Source organism: Tursiops truncatus, chromosome 3 (genome assembly GCF_011762595.2).
Source record: "Tursiops truncatus isolate mTurTru1 chromosome 3, mTurTru1.mat.Y, whole genome shotgun sequence".
Taxonomy (NCBI): Eukaryota; Metazoa; Chordata; class Mammalia; order Artiodactyla; family Delphinidae; genus Tursiops; species Tursiops truncatus.
The window spans coordinates 46,087,114-46,107,198 of record NC_047036.1 but is presented as its reverse complement, the minus strand read 5'-3'; the positions used below and the strand labels follow the sequence as shown (position 1 = coordinate 46,107,198).

The window sequence follows — 20,085 nt, the reverse complement described above, 5'->3', positions numbered from 1 at the left end:
ACTGGTGGAATTATGCCACATTGTTAACATTAAATAGCACTTGGTGGTGAGGACCTATGACAGCACTGGGGTCCTTTGACTCCTGAAGCATACTCTTGAAATAGATGCCTCGCTGAGATGTGCTGGACTCTTACAACATGTGAAGGGCTCTATGTGGCTTCCATCATTTATTTCATTTGAAAGAAGTTTGTTTTAAGAGACTTATCAGACAGTTAAGAAATGTTTCTAGGGAATAGAAAATGAACAAGAAAATTGATCTCTGTTGTCAAAGTCACGCGTTATAACTCACTTTCCAAGGTGACACAGGATCTCCTTGAGGGAAAAACTGCCCAAAGCGCTGAAAGTGATCTGCCTGCTTTCTTCTCAAGCTGACTTGCAAGGAGGCGCGGGTCTATCGAGACCATTAAATCCTTGTGTGAGGTTTGCTAATAACTATGTACATCCCTGTTTCTAAGAGAAGTTGAAATAAGGAAAATGATATTTGGTGGCTAGTTGTGTGAAAGTTAGTAAATCTCTGTTGAATTTCCCAGTCATGGGCATGTATTTACTTTTTTTTTTTTTTTAAACAAAGGCCCTCTGTTTACTTTTTTTTCTTAAACTTCACACTTCAATCATGCCTTTCACAGTGTGTGTGTGTGTGTGAGTGCATGTTGTGCTTTCCAGGAGTGGCATGTGACTGTGCTGTTTAATCAGGGCTATATTTAAAAACAAATTTGCAAGGGAGCGTTTCTCACGTTATTAACGAGATAAAGTCGAAGTGAAGCAAGCTCTGTCGCAAAGGGCGAGTGTCATGCAGCAGGAAGTCCCAGCCACCTCTTCCAGTCCTGCTTCAGCCACCCGCCACCTCCCTGGCAACACAGAGCACCGCACAGAGGAAATGCCCTCCCTTGGCCACAAGTACCTCCTGGTCCTCCGGGGGCCATCCGGCCCCAGGGCCCTGCATCCACTCTGACTTGCCAGCGATCCTGCCAACTTCTTTACACATGGCTTTTGTTTGGGATCTTCAGGGAGTCACAGTGCCAGGACCCTCCACAAGAGTCAAATCAAGATTGCGTTTCTCAAAGTCCTACAGGTATTGCTCTTTCTTTTTGTGGCTGGGAAGAGTTTTCTTTTTTCATCAGCCTCTGTAGCTTTAGGCCCCCTGCAAACAAGTCTTTGCCCTGTGTTGATCTGTTTAATTTCTGTTTCCTATACTACATTACATTGGCAGGATGAATTGGTAGTGTACAGAATAGGAGCTAAGAAGATGTGAACCTTAACATAGTCAGGGGTATTTGGGAACCCACAGAAGTAGAAGGAAATTGACTAACTCTAAAAGCTGATTTTGAGAGTTAAATGGTGAACTTATAAAAGCATTCCTGTGACTGGTATCTGGAAAAGAAGTGTGTTAGCCAGCCAAATGGACTTAATGTAGCCAGAATTGGTCATACTAATCTTCAGTTAACCCTTTAAATGTAAGGAAAGGGTTCTAGTTTGATTCAGCAAGCAAACAAGCAACAACAACAAAACACTGCTGTGTTGTTTATAAGTGTTTCAGGTCACATTCACATGGAAAAGTGGAAACTATCTCTGTGGTCTAGGTTGTAGTTCAGAGTTTCAATGTTGCCCAGGAGAAATAGAAACTATGAAATTGAAGTATATATGTTATTAATCTGTTATGTCTAAAGATTTCTATAGAAATCATATGAAAAATGTTGACCTCATGACCTCAATAAATTGTCAGTTACAGCTTTGCTTTACATCCAAGCTAGCTTATTTTGATCAAATAACTAGGAAAAACAGAAGACAGAAAAATCCTTGATTTCCTTCTTTGCTCTAGTGTTTTAGATATTTACAAGAAAAAAGATTGATTCTTCACACAGTTTTTGTTTCTGATCGGTTAGTCTGTAGCACCGCAAGCTATTTCACCAATAGCAAATGGAGGTGAAGTTGTCTGCAAAATCTCAAGAATAGGTCTTCCTTCTTTAGACCAAATGTAACATATGTAGAAACTACCAGCCTTTATAAAAGTATGTGTTAAATTTGGATTAAAATGTGTTCTGATTTACTCGCACAGAAAATATTCAAAGTTTAGATTAAAATAATTCACAAGAATTATTTATTTGTTTTAGACAGGGTGAAAGATAGTACCCTTGGAATATTTTAGGGAGCTATAGAATCAGAGGAATCAAATTACAAAATTCCCTAGTAAAAATGCATAAGCAAACTTTGAAAGGGGTAAATAAAAGTTGGCAGTTAAAGGTGTAAGTAGTACTTCCTTACTACTAGATGTACATCTACTTCTACTTCAAAACAAAATAAATACCATTTATTTTTATTAATTATGTTAATTTGTTACAGTTAAGACTCTGCTTCAACATTAGAAATTATATGCCTACTCTATGCTTTACTTTCTACTGAATGCACTTCTCATGTTTATTATTTGCATCTCATGCTTATTATGGGCTAAGATGTATGCTCATCAAAGATTTGTAAGCTTTACTGTACATATTTCCAATAGATGGTAGTTTCTAGACACTTCTTATCGTTGAGATCTGATAACAAGTTTCTAAATGTAAATATCAAACTGCTGGGTAAGGTGAAAACAATAGTGTGTTGGACTAAAGAATTTCAGAAATCTCAGGAAATGCAGAGTTTAAGCTCTACTGTATGATTTGTAGACATATTATGAAATTTGCCTTCTTGGTATGCCAAAGATATTTTCCTTTTCCTTGGTCAATTTAATCCTTTCAGAAATACAACAAACACTGGAATGTCTAAGGATGAGTTTTCTATGTATTTAAATGCCCTGTGTTTGTAGTTCTAACAAGTTTCTTTCATAATGAGTTTAAGAGGTGAGAGTGACATCCAGAATAGCCATCATGGGCCAATCTCCTTTGAAACCTGAGAGACTTTGTCCCTCATATATTTGCTTTTAATTTGAATATTAATTGCCCGTAAAATAATTAATTTTTTATATGTACTGTCTTCATTGTTCTGTGGATCCTATTTTCTCTCTCCCTGTGGACTATAAATTCCTTGAGGCCAGAGGCTCCCTTACATGCGAGGAGAATGCCATTAATGCATGTTTGATGAAGCATCTTGCTACACTCTCTTAGTTGGTGTCACCCTTTTATTTGTAAAATCAACTTGCTGATATGATCAGGGCCTATCATAGGCCAGGAGTCCAGTGGAAGGTTAAGGAGCTAGTACAGCAGTTGGACACTCTCATGTCACATTTTCAGAGATTTCTCAGTGCTTAAAAAAAAGAGAGTATGCATCCAGTCCCAGCAATATACTGACGATAATGAAAAAAAGATGCTTATTGTACAGCTTTAAACTTTTAGCAGGCCACACCACCTCAAATGCACCATGAATGGAAGTATTTATGTATGTGTACACACACACACACACACACACACACAGATCTTTAAAACATGGAAGTAACTTAAGTTTATCTTGACCTTTGAGAGGCTTTACACATAATTCCACTATTGAAGCAACTGAAATAACTAGGTGTTAACCAAAATTTCTTTGTTGAGTTTCTCCTTTACAAGTTGGTTTCTTTAATAAAAATAATTTTGTATTTTGTAAAATCCCCACACGTGTCTAGTAGAGTGTTATTTTTTTCTTTGAAGATTGAATGGATATTACACATGATACTGGTGATACACTTGGGTTTAAGCTGGAATATTTGTCTCTGGCATTGTTTTCACTCCCTGGTGGCATTCAGGATGAAGAAAAGCCAAGTCTGTAAAGAGTGTGATTTTTTAAAGTAACAGTAAATCATATGTATTTGATGAGTGTTGATCCCTGAGAAATACAACCTTGGGTAGTTATGCTTAAAGTAGATTTGAAAGTCGTTTTTCAGCGGTGGCGAGTTTTTGCCTTTTATTGGTAAAATGTACTTACAGAGAAAGCCAAATATAATTAATATGTAGCTTATTAAGCTAAGTTTGACTTGATACGGAAACAGAGAGAGTCAGAGACAGACAGAGAGAGAAAGAGGATTACATCCTAAGGAGGCTAATTTTCCTCTGTGGACCTGGAATAAGAATCAATCATTACTTTAGAGCCACACCTCTCGTGTCTGTCTTAGAGGAGAGAGTCGGGGGAATGATGTGCTTATGTTAGATCTGAGAAAATAATGTCAGTGAGTGAACTCACGTTGAAGGTTTGAATATAGGACCTGAAAAAAATTGGGAAGAAAATGATATGGGAAGCGAAGAACGAACAAGGAGCTAGTACTTAGCAGATTGGTGGGCTCTGACAACTCCCCAAGGGAACACTAGGACATTTTGTTTTTTAAAAATGTTGTTGTTTAAAGTTATAGTAACAGTCGAGGAAACTTGAAATAGCAAGTTACTCTTCTAGAGATGGTCTTGTCTTCCAACCAGAACAAATCACAAAACTTTCTGCTTTCTGTCTTCTCAAAAAGGAATGTTAAGAGGAACATATTATATGGGGACTGTGGAGTGGGTATTGTACAAGTAGAGGAGAACACCATCCAAGGTACCTTGAAGTGCGGGGTAGAGGTGATTTCACTAACATCCCACAGGTCAGAAACAAAGCATGCTCTAGTTTTCCTGCCCCTTACACTAATAGGCGTCATGGATTATACTACATTATTGACTATTTGCAGAAACAAACAACCCTAGATAAACTTAAATCACCTCCTGTGCAAATCTTGGACAGTTATGCTGAAATCCACAACTTTGATCTGGAGATTTTTAAGTAGCAGTTAAGTAGCAGGGACAATTGGAAAATACTGTCTCTTAGCTACTCTTTGTTCCAACTGAAACGGAAGTGTAGCACATCAATAGCTGTCAAATTAAACCTCAGTTTTCCCACTAGAAAATGCTGGCTAGAGCCCAAGTCTTAGAAAGAGAAAGGAGAAAGAGAAAGGAGCGCCACCCACAAATCAGTAAGCTAGGATGTAACTTTCTAAGTATCACATTAGCACCTCCTGTTGTATGCCATTAAAAAAAATTTTTTGGAAAGCTTTTCAGATGTAACAGATGTTAATAACTGCTCTTTTTAGTTATCTGTTCCGTAGCTCATCTCATTCAATTTTTTAGGGTAAGTGAAGAGGATGGATATAATTACCACCAAATAAGAGAAGAATTGCAGGTTCAGGGATCAGAGGCTACACAACACACATGTGGTCAGAAGTCCAGAGTAAGAGTAATAAGTTTTAAATTGTATTGGGAACTTATTATGTGCCAGACAGTGTTCCCAGGGCTCTACATACATTATCTTATTTCATCCCACAAAACAACCACACAAGGGGGACTGGCGTTGCCTTTTTCTTACAGATAAGGAAACTGGGCAGAGAGAGTTTCAGAAACTTGCCCAAGTTTGAACCTTGGCAGGCTGTCCTAGAGGCTAGACTTCTAGTCACTTGGCCACCTCCCGTTTCCTGATCACATCTTCTCATCACCACACAAGGAGAAGTTCCAAAATGAGAGGTGTCATTCCAACAGACTAAATTGCCTCATTTAACTCAACTCAGAATCTTCCTCTGAAGAAAGAACACTTGTAAATTTGGTGTAGAACAGGGTTTAGTGATCGATCAAAATATAAAGTTATCAAATAATATCTGAACAGATAGCCTCATCCACCAGAAGGCAGGCAGCAAAAGCAAGAAGAACTACAATCCTGCAGCCTGTGGAACAAAAACCACATTCACAGAAAGATAGACAGGATGAAAAAGCAGAGGGCTATGTACCAGATGAAGGGACAAGATAAAACCCCACAAAAACAACTAAATGAAGTGGAGATAGGCAACCTTCCAGAAAAAGAATTCAGAATAATGATAGTGAAGATGATCCAGGACCTTGGAAAAACAATGGAGGCAAAGATCGAGAAGATGCAAGAAATGTTTAACAAAGACCTAGAAGAATTAAAGAACAAACAAACATAGATGAACAATACAATAACTGAAATGAAAAATACACTAGAAGGAATCAATAGCAGAATAACTGAGGCAGAAGAACGGATAAGTGACCTGGAAGACAAAATGGTGGAATTCACTGCTGCAGAACAGAAAAAAGAAAAAAGAATGAAAAGAAATGAAGACAGCCTAAGAGACCTCTGGGACAACATTAAATGCCACAACATTCACGTTATAGGGGTCCCAGAAGGAGAAGAGAGAGAGAAAGGACCCAAGAAAATATTTGAAGAGATTATAGTCGAAAACTTCCCTGACATGGAAAAGGAAATAGCCACCCAAGTCCAGGAAGCACAGCGAGTCCCATACAGGATAAACCTAAGGAGAAATACACCGAGACACATAGTAATCAAATTGGCAAAAATTAAAGAAAAAGAAAAATTACTGAAAGCAACAAGGGAAAAAAGACAAATAACATACAAGGGAACTCCCATAAGGTTAACAGCTGACTTCGCAGCAGAAACGCTACAAGCCAGAAGGGAGTGGCATGATATACTTAAAGTGATGAAAGCGAAGAACCTACAACCAAGATTACTCTACCCAGCAAGGATCTCATTCAGATTTGATGGAGAAATCAAAGCTTTACAGACAAGCAAAAGCTAAGAGAATTCAGCACCACCAAACCAGCTCTACAACAAATGCTAAAGGAACTTCTCTAAGTGGGACACACAAAAGAAGAAAAAGACCTACAAAAACAACCCAAAACAATTCAGAAAATGGTCATAGGAACATACATATAGATAATTACCTTAAACGTGAATGGATTAAATGCTCCAGCCAAAAGACACAGGCTTGCTGAATGGATACAAAAACAAGACCCATATATATGCTGTCTACAAGAGACCCACTTCAGACCTAGGGACACATACAGACTGAAAGTGAGGGGATGGAAAAAGATATTCCATGCAAATGGAAATCAAAAGAAAGGTGGAGTAGCAATACTCATATGAGATAAAATAGACTTTAAAATAAAGAATGTTACAAGAGACAAGGAAGGACACTACATAATGATTAAGGGATCAATCCAAGAAGAAGATATAACAATTATAAATATATATGGACCCAACATAGGAGCACCTCAATACACGAGGCAACTGCTAACAGCTGTAAAAGAGGAAGTCGACAGTAACACAATAATAGTGGGGGACTTTAACACCTCACTTACACCAATGGACAGATCATCCAAAATGAAAATAAATAAGGAAACAGAAGCTTTAAATGACACAATAGACCAGATAGATTTAATTGATATTTATAGGACATTCCATCCAAAAACAGCAGATTACACTTTCTTCTCAAGTGCACATGGAACATTCTCCAGGAAACATCACATCTTGAGTCACAAATCAAGCCTCAGTAAATTTAAGAAAATAGAAATCACATCAGGCATATTTTCTGACCACAATGCTATGAGATTAGAAATGAATTACATTGGAAAAAAACGTAGAAAGCACAAACACATGGAGGCTAAAAACTACGTTACTAAATAACCAAGAGATCACTGAAGAAATCAAAGAGGAAATCAAAAAATACCTAGAGACAAATGACAATGAAAACACAACAATCCAAAACCTATGGAATGCAGCAAAAGCAGTTCTAAGAGAGAAGTTTATAGCTATACAAGCCTACCTCAAGAAGCAAGAAAAATCTCAAATAAACAATCTAACCTTACACCTAAAGGAACTAGAGAAAGAAGAACAAACAAAACCCAAAGTTAGCAGAAGGAAAGAAATCATAAAGATCAGAGCAGAAATAAATGAAATAGAAACAAAGAAAACAATAGCAAAGATCAATAAAACTAAAAGCTGGTTCCTTGAGAAGACAAACAAAATTGATAAACCATCAGCCAGACTCATCAAGGAAAAGAGGGAGAGGACTCAAATCCATAAAATTAGAAATGAAAAAGGAGAAGTTACAACAGACACCGCAGAAATACAAAGCATCCTAAGAGACTACTACAAGCAACTCCATGCCAATAAAATGGACAACCTGAAAGAAATGGACAAATTCTTAGAAAGGTATAACCTTCCAAGACTGAACCAGGAAGAAATAGAAAATATGAACAGAACAATCACAAGTAATGAAATTGAGAGTGTGATTAAAAATCTTCCAACAAACAAAAATCCAGGACCAGATGGCTTCACAGGTGAATTCAATTAAACATTTAGAGAAGAGCTAACGCCCATCCTTCTCAAACTCTTCCAAAAAATTGTAGAGGAAGGAACACTCCCAAACTCATTCTCTGAGGCCACCATCACCCTGATACCAAAACCAGACAAAGATACTATGAAACGGAAAATTACAGACCAATATCACTGATGAATATAGATGCAAAAATCCTCAACAAAATACTAGCAAACAGAATCCAACAACACATTAAAAGGATCATACACCATGATCAGGTGGGATTTATCCCAGGGGATGCAAGGATTCTTCAATATACGCAAATCAATCAATGTGATGCACCATATTAACAAACTGAAGAATAAAAACCATATGATCATCTCAATAGATGCAGAAAAAGCTTTTGACAAAATTCAACACCGATTTATGATAAACACTCTCCAGAAAGTGGGCATAGAGGGAACCTACCTCAACGTAATAAATGCCATATACAACAAACCCACAGCAAACATCATTCTCAATGGTGAAAAACTGAAAGCATTTCCTCTAAGATCAGGAACAAGACAAGGATGTCCACTCTCACCATTGTTATTCAACATAGTTTTGGAAGTCCTAGCCTCGGCAAACAGAGAAGAAAAAGAAATAAAAGGAATACAAATTGGAAAAGAAGTAAAACTGTCACTGTTTACAGATGACATGATTCTATACATACAGAATCCTAAAGATGCCACCAGAAAACTATGAGAGCTAATCAATGAATTTGGTAAAGTTTCAGGATACAAAATTAATGCACAGAAATCTCTTGCATTCCTATACACTAATGATGAAAAACCTGAAAGTGAAATTAAGAAAACACTCCCATTTACCACTGCAACAAAAAGAATAAAATACCTAGGAATATACCTACCTAAGGAGACAAAAGTCCTGTATGTAGAAAACTATAAGGCACTGATGAAGGAAATTAAAAGTGATACCAGCAGATGGAGAGATATACCATGTTCTTGGATTGGAAGAATCAATATTGTGAAAATGACTATACTTCCCAAAGCAATCTACTGATTCAATGCAATCCCTATAAAATTACCAATGGCATTTTTTATGGAACTAGAACAAAAAATCTTAAAATTTGTATGGAGACACTAAAGACCCCAAATAGCCAAAGCAGTCTTGAGGGAAAAAAATGAAGCTGGAGAAATCAGACTCCCTGACTTCAGACTATACTACAAAGCTACAGTAATCAAGACAATATGGTACTGGCACAGAAACAGAAACATAGATCAATGGAACAAGATAGAAAGCCCAGAGGGAAACCCAAGCACCTATGTTCAACTAATCTATGACAAAGGGGGCAAGGATATACAATGGAGAAAAGACAGTCTCTTCAATAAGTGGTACTGGGAAAACTGGAGAGCTACATGTAAAAGAATGAAATTAGACCACTCTGTAACACCATACACAAAAATAAACTCAAAATGTATTAAAGACCTAAATGTAAGACCGGATACTATAAAACTCTTAGTGGAAAACATAGGAAGAACACTCTTTGACATAAATCACAGCAAGATCTTTTTTTGATCCACCTCCTAGAGTAATGGAAATAAAAACAAAAATAAACAAATGGGACCTAATGAAACTTAAAGTCTTTTGCACAGTAAAGTAAACCGTAAACAAGACGAAAAGGCAACCCTCAGAATGGGAGAAAATATTTGCAAATGAATCAATGGACAAAGGATTAATCTCCAGAATATATAAACAGGTCATGCAGCTCAATATTAGAAAAGGAAACAACCCAATCCAAAAATGGGCAGAAGACCTTAATAGACATTTCTCCAAAGAAAACATACAGATTGCCAACAAACACATGAAAGGATGCTCAACATCAGTAATTATTAGAGAAATGCAAATCAAAACTACAATGAGGTATCACCTCACACCAGTTAGAATGGGCTTCATCAGAAAATCTACAAACAACAAATGCTGGAGAGGGTGTGGAGAAAAGGGAACCCTCTTGCACTGTTGGTGGGAATGTAAACTGATACAGCCACTATGGAGAACAGTATGGAGGTTCCTTAAAAAACTAAAAATAGAATTACCATATGATTTAGCAATCCCACTACTGGGCATATACCCAGAGAAAACCACAATTCAAAAATACACATGCACCCCAATATTCATTGCAGCACTATTTACAATAACCAGGTCATGGAAGCAACCTAAATGCCCATTGACAGATGAATGGATAAAGAAGATGTGGTACATATATCCGATGGAGTATTACTCAGCCTTAAAAAGGAATGAAATTGGGTCATTTGTTGATACGTGGATGGATCTAGAGACTGTCATACAGAGTGAAGTAAGTGTAAGTCAGAAAGAGAAAAACAAATATCGTGTATTAACGCATATATGTGGAACCTAGAAAAATGGTACAAATGAACTGGTTTGCAGGGCAGAAATTGAGACACAGATGTAGAGAACAAACGTATGGACGCCAAGGGGGGAAAGCCGCGAGGGGGTGGTGGTGGTGGTGTGATGAATTGGGTGATTGGAATTGCCATGTGTTCACTGATGTGTATAAAATTGATGACTAATAAGAACCTGCTGTATAAAAATATATTAAAAAAATAATATCTGAACAGTCTTCTAACCTAATTGAGATTGGCTTAAAGTAGTGTTAAGCGAACGCATCAAAATATGTGTTTCTTGTGGAAAAAGAAAGGAAACTAATCAGTGATTTCATGTGCTTCTCTCCTCTCCCTGAGTTTTGCTTCATCAGCTTCCATCTAGTCTATTTCCTGTGGCCAAAAACACTGGTCATGGTCGTATTTTACTACCAAAATGTTGCTCCTTGGCCAGCTGTTCAGAGGAGCCAGAAGATTCTCTGAACTACAGAGGTCAACTTCATCCTGTCTCATGCCTATTTATTCCATTGGCATTGTCTTGAATGTAGAAACATCATTCTTAATGATATTCCAAATCGTGAGTAATATTAGCTAAATTGAAGATGAGTAAAATAGTTTCCTTATAGGCAACACAGCAGTCATTATGAGAATAACATCATGGTTACCAACCATTGCACATTGTGTTAGGGGGCAGGGTAGAGGAGGGAGACTTTGGCTTTAGAGCCAAACAGACCAAGCTTGAATGCCAGCTCTGCTGCTTTCTTAACTGGGTAATTCCCTAACCTCCATTAGCAGATTCCCAGTCTGTAAGTGGAAAATAAAAATGTCTGCTTTAAAGGGCCAGTGTGCCCTTAAATGAAATATGTACATAAAAGTTGGCCTGCCTACCATCTCTTTAATAGCATTTTCTACACTTCCCTTAGGGTTTCACCAATTCTGTGATGCTTCTCTTGTGAGTTACATAGTGGTTAACTGTTATCATTGGAACCACTCTTGGTTACAGAATAGCACAATACAGCTCACCTATAAACAATTATCTTATAAGCAACTTGCACATAGAAAAACAGCGTCACCTTGACAAGGTGCCGGGTATGGTGATTAAGAGCTGGTTGTCTCTCCAGCTGCACTGCTGAGGTTGAAATGTCAACACTTTTACAGCTCCGAGACATTGGTCAAGCTACTTCACTTCAGACTGCCTTAGTTTTCTCATCTGTTAAATGGGAGGGTGTGAGGATTAAGTGTGTTAGCCATAGGTCATGCCTGGCACGTAGACAACACTAAAATTAATGTTACTTAATAGTAATACATACTAGAATGTAAGCTCCATGTGGCAGCAATTTTTGTCTTTTTTTCCACCTCTGCATTGCCAGTGCCTCGAAGGGTGTGTGGCATATAGTAGATGCTTGATGTATATGTATTGAACGAATGAACCGATCAGCCAATGTTTTTAGGCCCCTGACAAGAGTAAGGACACTCTGCCCTCTTTCCGCGTATCATGGCACAGAGAGTTAAAGCTGAAGAGACGTCGGAGTTCGTCAGCTCAAACCCATCACCCAGCATTGAAAAGCCTGAAGACCACTCTAGCTCTTAAGTAGGTGAAGTCAATCTAATGCAAAAGACAGACATCCCAAGAGCAACAAATGTGTAAGCGACATTCCAAAAAGAAAGGCTGGGAGTGAACCTGAGAAAGAGGAACTCTGTGCTGGGCTAGAGGAACACACTCTGTAAGAACTAACGTGACCATGAATAAAACACTCGAATGCATTCATTCAGAGACTGTTTGTTAAATGCCAGTGATAAGCCTGGTCAGTGGCATGCTGGTAAATGTTAACAGCCAGTTCTCTGTGAAGACACCAGAAAAGCTTATTTGTAGTATTTGCTGATTTCTGTGGCAAAAATTCTCGCACCAGCCCACTTCAAGCCACAGAGGTCACTAAATATGCAGTTGGCGAGAGATGCAGAATGGCATATATAGGTACAATAGACGTAAATGACCTCAAGAACATAGATAATAGTAAAGTGTAGTCAAATTACTAAGTGATGGGGCTTCCCTGGTGGCGCAGTGGTTGGGAGTCCGCCTGCCGATGCAGGGGACACGGCTTCGTGCCCCGGTCCGGGAAGATCCCACATGCCGCGGAGCGGCTGGGCCCGTGAGCCATGGCCGCTGAGCCTGCGCGTCCGGAGCCTGTGCTCCGCAACGGGAGGGGCCACAACAGTGAGAGGCCCACGTACCGCAAAAAAAAAAAAAAAAAAAAAAAAAAAAAAAAATTATTAAGTGATGAGTTTTGAATATTTAATACCATTCTTTTCAACATAATTTATTTAATTGTAAGTTTAAATAACTTAATTTTTATAGTCACTAGGTATAACAACTGACTTAGAAATACTCCTGAAAATGTAACAGTTCACTTTTGCCAACTAGTGTGGACGGTTCCAGCACAGCCCTGTGCCTGGTGCTTTATTAGCCACGTAAAAATATTGACCTTATATTGGGGATAAAATGAAGAGGAAAGTGGTTGGGGGATGGGTCTTTGCTCTCATAAAGCTTACTTTCTAGTGGAGGATAGCAGAAAATAAACAACAAAACGAAATAAAATAGGGACTGCAATGGGAGATTCTGCTTGGGGAACTCAAGGGAGCCTTCATGGAGAAAATGTCAATATGTAAGTTGAAACATTTTCATTCCATACATCCATGGGTACATTTGCAGTCCTAGGCAGACAAGGCATCACTTAGATTGCATCAAGTTGATGAAACTGTATGGGTATTGACCTCATTACTGACTGTGTTCTTGGTCAGATCAGACTCCAATCTCTTGAGTGAATTTGCCTTTGCTTCACCTTTATTGTAAAAATACACGGAAATATAAGGAGATGGAAGAGAAGGAGCGATTTACACAATCCAAGAAGCTATACTAGATTCACACACAAAAAAGAAAAAGCAATCCAAACATAACAGCAAAGATAGTCATCAAATCACAAGAGAACAGGGCTTCCCTGGTGGCGCAGTGGTTGGGAGTCCGCCTGTCGATGCAGGGGACACGGGTTCATGCCCCGGTCCGGGAGGATCCCGCATGCTGCGGAGCGGCTGGGCCCATGAGCCATGGCCGCTGAGCCTGCGCGTCCGGAGCCTGTGCTCCGCAATGGGAGAGGCCACAACAGTGAGAGGACCGCGTACTGCAAAAAAAAAAAAAAAAAAAAAAAAAATCACAAGAGAACAAAAGAAGAAGAAAGGAACAAAAAAGACCTACGAAAACAACCCCAAAACAATATACAAAATGGCAATAAGAACATGCATTCAATAACCACTTTAAATGTAAATGGACTAAATGCCCAATCAAAAGACATTAAGTGGCTGAATGGAGAGAGTGTTTTTTTTTTTTTTTTTTTTTTGCTGTTGTGACATGCGAGTTGTGACATGTGAGCTCTCTAGTTGAGGCGTGCGTGCTTAGTTGACCTGCGGCATGTGAGATCTTTGTTCCCCAACCAGGGATTGAACCCAAGTCCCCTGCATTGGAAGGCAGATTCTTAACCACTGGACCACCAGGGAAGTCTCAGTGTGATGAATTTTTGATCTTCAAAACTAATCATACAAATGTAAAATCTTGGATTAGAAGGAAAGCTAGCCACACCAAACTTTTCTCTAACACATACATTTTTTGGATGGTACCTTTAAGTATTAGGCTTCTAATGCTTGTTGCTTGATCCCTCTTGGCAATTAACTTGTCTTTAATTGATTTGTGGACTATCTACTGAAAATTGTTATGAGTAACAGAATGTAATGGCAGAATTTGTTTATATAGAATAACAAAGTAGATTGGCTGGGAGGAGAGGTTTAACTCTGTAAAGTATCCATGGTTTTCAGAGATTTTTCTTTTTACATATGGCAGTGTTGAGATAGAGAATGAAAAACTAGCTGAATCTGATTAGTGTTCTCATCCAAAGGGAAGGTTGATGTCCTATTTAAGAATCACATTAGCTTGATGACATAAATACATTCTCTAGTGAAAGGGTGGTCACTTTAGGGGAGAGAAAAACATAAGAAGAAAATCCTTCTGCCATCTTTGGGTTGTACTTTACTAAAAGCTCTCATCTGTGGGTTCCACAAAGTATCACTGCCCTGGTATCAGATGAACTACAAGAGGAAAACATTTTATCACTCACATTACCATTTTATTTTTATAATATTACTGTTTCCTAGAAAATGACTAGATATTTCCCTCCCATAGCTTTCCTTAGCTCTTTGTCATAAACTTCAAAATGTCTTGAGCAAAGTTGCCAGTGGTACTGCTGCCAGTGGGCATGGTTTTGCCCTGTCTTCCCTTGTCAAGGATAAGAATGACGCTTACAACTTCTGTTGTATGTGCTGCTTTCCTAAGCCTTGGCTGAGATACTTAGGGACAAGAAACATCAGGTTTCTCCTGCTAAAGAAATCCATGTGAGCTGAGGCAACAGAGACATCGGGAACATATGACTTGCAGAAATGCCAAGAAAGGGGAAGAAGAAGTTATTGGCTGGGGAGACAATATCTTGTGTTTTGGAATGAACTTAAAAGGCTTAATGTTTATGTTAGCCCTCTATGACTTAAAAAAAAAAAGTATCTTGCCTTCCCAGTGTTGGTTAAAAAGGGAGAGGTTCTCTTTCTATGTCCAGTTATTTCTATGTAACCCTTAGCACTCTGTGAGATTCTAATTGGTTATTATAGGTGTGAATGTGCTACTAGGTGAGAAAAAAAATGCTTAACCAATTTTACTCATATAACCAGTAGTCAGCTCCCAAGGATACCCCTTCATGCCTCCCTCCAGTCACTCTCATTCCAAAGATAAGCACTATATTAACTTCCAAGAGCATAGATTTGTTTTGCCAGTTTTGTGCTTTTATGAATGGAATTGTACAATACAATCTCTTCTGATTTGGCTTCTTTTGGTCAACAGTGTGCTAGTGAGATTCGTCCATATTCTTTTGTGTGGTTATAGATTTTGCTCATTCTCATTGTGATAGTATCGCATTGAGTAAATTTACTGCCAGTTACTATTGTTGGTGGACACTTGGGTATTCCAGTTTGAGGCAACTATGAATGGAGCTGCTCTGACATTTTAGGATATGTCACTTGTTAAACAAATTTGCATGTAGTATGTGTAAGTTTGTGTGCATACACATAAGTTCGGTATATCTCAAGGAGTAGAATTTTGGGGTTGTAGGTTATGTGTATGGTTTCAGATATTGCCAAATAGATTTCCAAAGTGACGGTACCCTTTATATAATCCCCAAAGCAGTGTTCCAGTTTTCCACATCATCACCAATGAGGTATTCCACTTTCAATGACAGCATCTTAATAAATGATTACTTAGTAAGAGCAATGTAGTCTAATACCTTTTATTTACAGAGATGGATCTTCTGACCGATTGGACCCGTTTTTCCAGGAATGATATGGGTAATAGTGAGATATTCACACTGTATTTCTCCTAATGAAGAATAACACGTAACTGTGAAATAACTGACTATAGTAGGAAATTTGGCCTGTTGTGCAGAAATAGAACTTTCCCTCTCTTTGACCCATATTTAGTTTAAGTCTATGATCTTATTCTTACATTTTATCCATATACATTTGTCAGCCCAGTAATAATCATTGTTATCAAAATCAGTTAGTGATCTTCTATTTTAAAATTTCCGTCTCCTATTTTTTATTTCTAGTTATGCATCTTGTGCTGAGTTTAAGTCAAGTTTTCTCTCCCATAAATTATTTCTTGGAAAAGTTGTCTTGAATGTTTCCTAAGTGAACTTAACCTGTTTAAACATGCTAGTACATAGGCAATGGAAGTCAAGAAACAATAAATTTGTATTGCTTTTTTCAAAGATTTTTTTCAACTCATGCACTTAAAGCAGTTTTTTTTCTTTTCTTCTCTTTCCTCTTTCTTTGTCATTATTATTTTTTTAATGTCGAGATTCTGCTGACATATAAAATCCTGTCTTGCCTCTAAAGTTCATCATAAACTGATTGATGATATCAGTCTTACCTCTAGTTTATCAAGTAAGCAGGCTGACCCAGGTTCAGTGTGTACCATGTCAAAATGTAATCATTAATTTCTCAAAGATAATTGGAGAAATGTAGCGTGTGTAATAACTGTGGGTCCTATTTCTTAAAGTTTTCAAAATCCAGTCCTAACGTCCTCTAATTGGTGGCATATTAGGTAGAATAAAAAGGAAAGTTATGGCTGTATAAATGTATTCTGGGGGTTTCATGACATGAAATAATATATACTTTATTACCAGACAGATGCTTGAAATCATGAATTTTGAAAAGTTAGTGTCAGAAATTGGGAAAGGAATTAAGGATTTATAATGTTCTCTTTTAAAATTTAGTCTCTGCCTTAGTGGCTTCTGGATGTTGTTATATTTGAAATTTACTTTTAGATTCCTCGGAAATGAGGTTTTCCTAAAAATATAATCCTCAGAACCAACTTTCCTCAGTGCCTCAGTAACTCCCTGGGTCTGGCTAGAAGTCGTATTCATTTTTTCAGTTCACTAAGATATTGTTTCCGATACAAACCAAATAGCTTCTTCAAATGGCTAATTGTTTGATCAGTGATAAATTAAAATTTATTATGTGGCATGATAACGTCCACAGGATTCACTTGACCCAATATTTCAACCTATCACACATTTCAGCCAAACTACTAAAGAAAAGCAAAATGACTAATCTTAGTTTTCAACTCCCTGTTGTCCTGTCTGCTGCCAGGGTGATAACAAGGTACAAAATATCCAAATTCAGACAGAAAGAGGAGCGCTAGGGACAAGGATCATCCTCTAAGTAGATAATCAGCCCCATATTCATTGAATACAGATTGATCCACGTGGCATGATGGAGTTCAACCTCCATTGGAGGAACTTATTCTGAGAAGGTGCCTTATGGAGGAATCTGACAGCAAAATAAACCTGGGAAAATAAACAAAGGACGTGGTCTGTTTTTCAGGGCTTATTTTTACCTTGGAAATGTTTTTTCTTTCTTTTATTTTCAATCATTTTACTATGTTTGAATAAATAGCTAGCTTAGGCCCAGCACCAGAAACTGCAGGGGTACTTAGGCTTTTGCTGAAGAGAACAAGGCAACTTATAATCAAATACTAAATTCTGTGGCTTAGGCCAGGGCCTCTCAACACTGAATGTACACACTTAATTCCTGGCGACCTTGTTAGAATGCCGGTTCTGGCTGAGTAGGTGTAGGGTAGGGCCTGACACTGCATCTCTGACAAGCTCCAGGATGGTGTCGATGCTACTAATCCAGTTTGAGTAGAAAGGGTTTTTAGGATGTAGATGTTAGAGTAAATCCTTTCAGATGAAGTAAATTTTGCACATAAAATACAAATATCTTGATCCATGTGAAATCGGTATGAAAAAGTCATGCTTTTAGTAGAATCCAAAAGTAATCCTAATTCTTATTAGCGTAGGAGAGATTTCATAATATCATAAACAGAGGCACAAACGAAATATTTAGACACTGGAAAGAAATCATGGGGACTTCTGTAAATACTTAAAATAAATACATATCTACAGCATTTAATGATGTACTCCTGCTTGACAGAAGCAGTCTTAAGATGACACTATTGAGAGGAAACATGGAGAATGTAAGCTATTTTTTTTTTAATGTTCAGAATGAGGTTTCCAAGGCATCTGATTTTGCACCAAAAAGTTAGTTAATGAATCTTCATTTTCCGTGACTGATTTAAGCCACTGAAAAAGAGTCCCGAGACATATCTAAAGTAAGAATTAGAGAGGCTGAAAATCTGGCCCCATCCACCCGTATCATTTCCATTCTCTGAGACGAATTTGTCATGCTTCAGAGAATGCTGTCATCCTACGCCATTAGAAATATCAGGAAGTCTGTGTCACAAAGTTAATAATCACTGGCCACTTTTCAAGCATTTTATTTATCCTTTACTATTGGTGACAGTCAGTGAACTAAGAGCTGAAGGGAAGGCAAGGGCCAGTGCCTCTTTCAGTTTTCCTTGTTTGGCAATGAAAACTAAGTAGTGACTGAATAAGTAGAAAGTTATTTTTTTATTACGACACCCGCAGCAAAGAAGTCCCTCCCATAACCCATTCTGTATATTGTATGAAGACATAATATAGTGTTTAATACACAAATCCAATCTCAGACTTCAATTATCTACCATTTATTATCTATTTCATCATGCAAAATATAATTTCTTATTTTTACTATAAATTTTCTTTATTATCATTGTGATGAAGTCCCAACACACAGTGTTTCTTTAGGTTACATTTATATGATGATCAAAATATGAACTATATCAGTTTTTGCATGGAAGACTGGCAACCAGCTGAACGAGATTTCCATTCTTATCTTGGCTCATTATATATCAGGCAAGTTCTCTGGGTCTCAGCCTTCACATGTGAAATTAAGTATATAGACTGTATAATTACTGTGTCCCTCTAAGTTTATAGGAGTAGCATTATGGAGGTGTAAGAAAACTATAAATGACCCTGGATATATGCCCAAATATTTCTCCATACATCAAGCATTCATTCATTAAATCAACACCAAGCCTGGGAAAGATCAAAGAGCACTTCAATGTCCTTCTGAACTTATGTTCAATTCCATCATTCATTGAACAAATGCCTATTGAGAACATATAATCTGCTACATGTGTGAAGTCTCCAAATGTATGCTTTCAACTCTGATATCTGTTGTTTAAATCGAGGGTTGGCAGACTTTCAAAAGTGACTCTGTTGCTAACATTACTCTTCTGAATAATAATAACTATTAATAATAACTACTCAGAAGGAGAAGAATTATTCTTCTGAGTATAAGCAGGAAGTATGTATAGTATAAGCAGGAAGTAAGTATAAGCAGGAAGATGGATATGAAGATGAAGACTGATTCTTACCTTATGATGTGTGTTCTGGGGTTCCAAGAAAGATACCTCCCTAATGTCTACTCTCAAACGGATTAATGTGAAATTAATGAGCTGTTTACTTGCCCAGTTGGTTCAACTAGTTTATGTGCAACTATTAGCCATTTAAACCCTGCCACATTGTCCAAATAAAAATTTAGGTACTACTAAGGTAAACTTGTTCATTCTAAAGTTTCAATTTAATAAATGAGAGAAATAAAAAGGCTTAGTAAAAATTATATGAAGAAGCAAGTCCAAGTATGGTAATTTACAATTCAAAGGAGAAAGGTATTTGTCATTTCTCAAGAGCCACTAGACCACAAAACATCAACATTAAAGATGAATGCAAGCACTGGGAGAAATGACACAGATATGAGACGCCATATGTTTTAGATTCAGGAATTCTTCAGAGATAAGGAATGAAGCTGAGCCTTTTCCTGGATGGATCTCGATGAAATAAAATGAGAGGTAATGCTAAGTATAAAACTATGTATTTACAAAATTCTTTCCCACTAAGATCTTAAGAAATATTTAAATTCATAAGAAATATCCATATTGTTTTTAAGTACCTGTTAGACAACAACCTGTTATCTAGAAAGAGAGTGTGTAGAACATCACACGTTTAAAGTGAGTAGTTTAGCTTTATGGTTGAACAGAGATTCCTTTGTTCAAATTGTGGCTTTCCCATTTGCAAGTGTATGACATTTATTAAATTTCTTAAA

General features: G+C 37.5%; 1 protein-coding gene across 4 annotated transcripts in view; it reads left to right on the top strand.

The window, feature by feature from the left end:
• Positions 1-20,085, top strand: part of PDE4D (phosphodiesterase 4D) — a 1,282,340-nt gene that overhangs the window by 922,031 nt on the left and 340,224 nt on the right. The window contains exon 1 of one of the 4 annotated variants that reach the window (XM_033852886.2): positions 308-1,072. The exons of the other annotated variants lie outside the window; for them this stretch is intronic. Within the exon in view, the coding sequence (XP_033708777.1) occupies positions 984-1,072 (89 nt within the window). The 5' untranslated portion in view covers positions 308-983. Of the gene's footprint in view, positions 1-307; positions 1,073-20,085 lie in introns of those variants that run through there. 4 annotated transcript variants of the gene reach the window in all.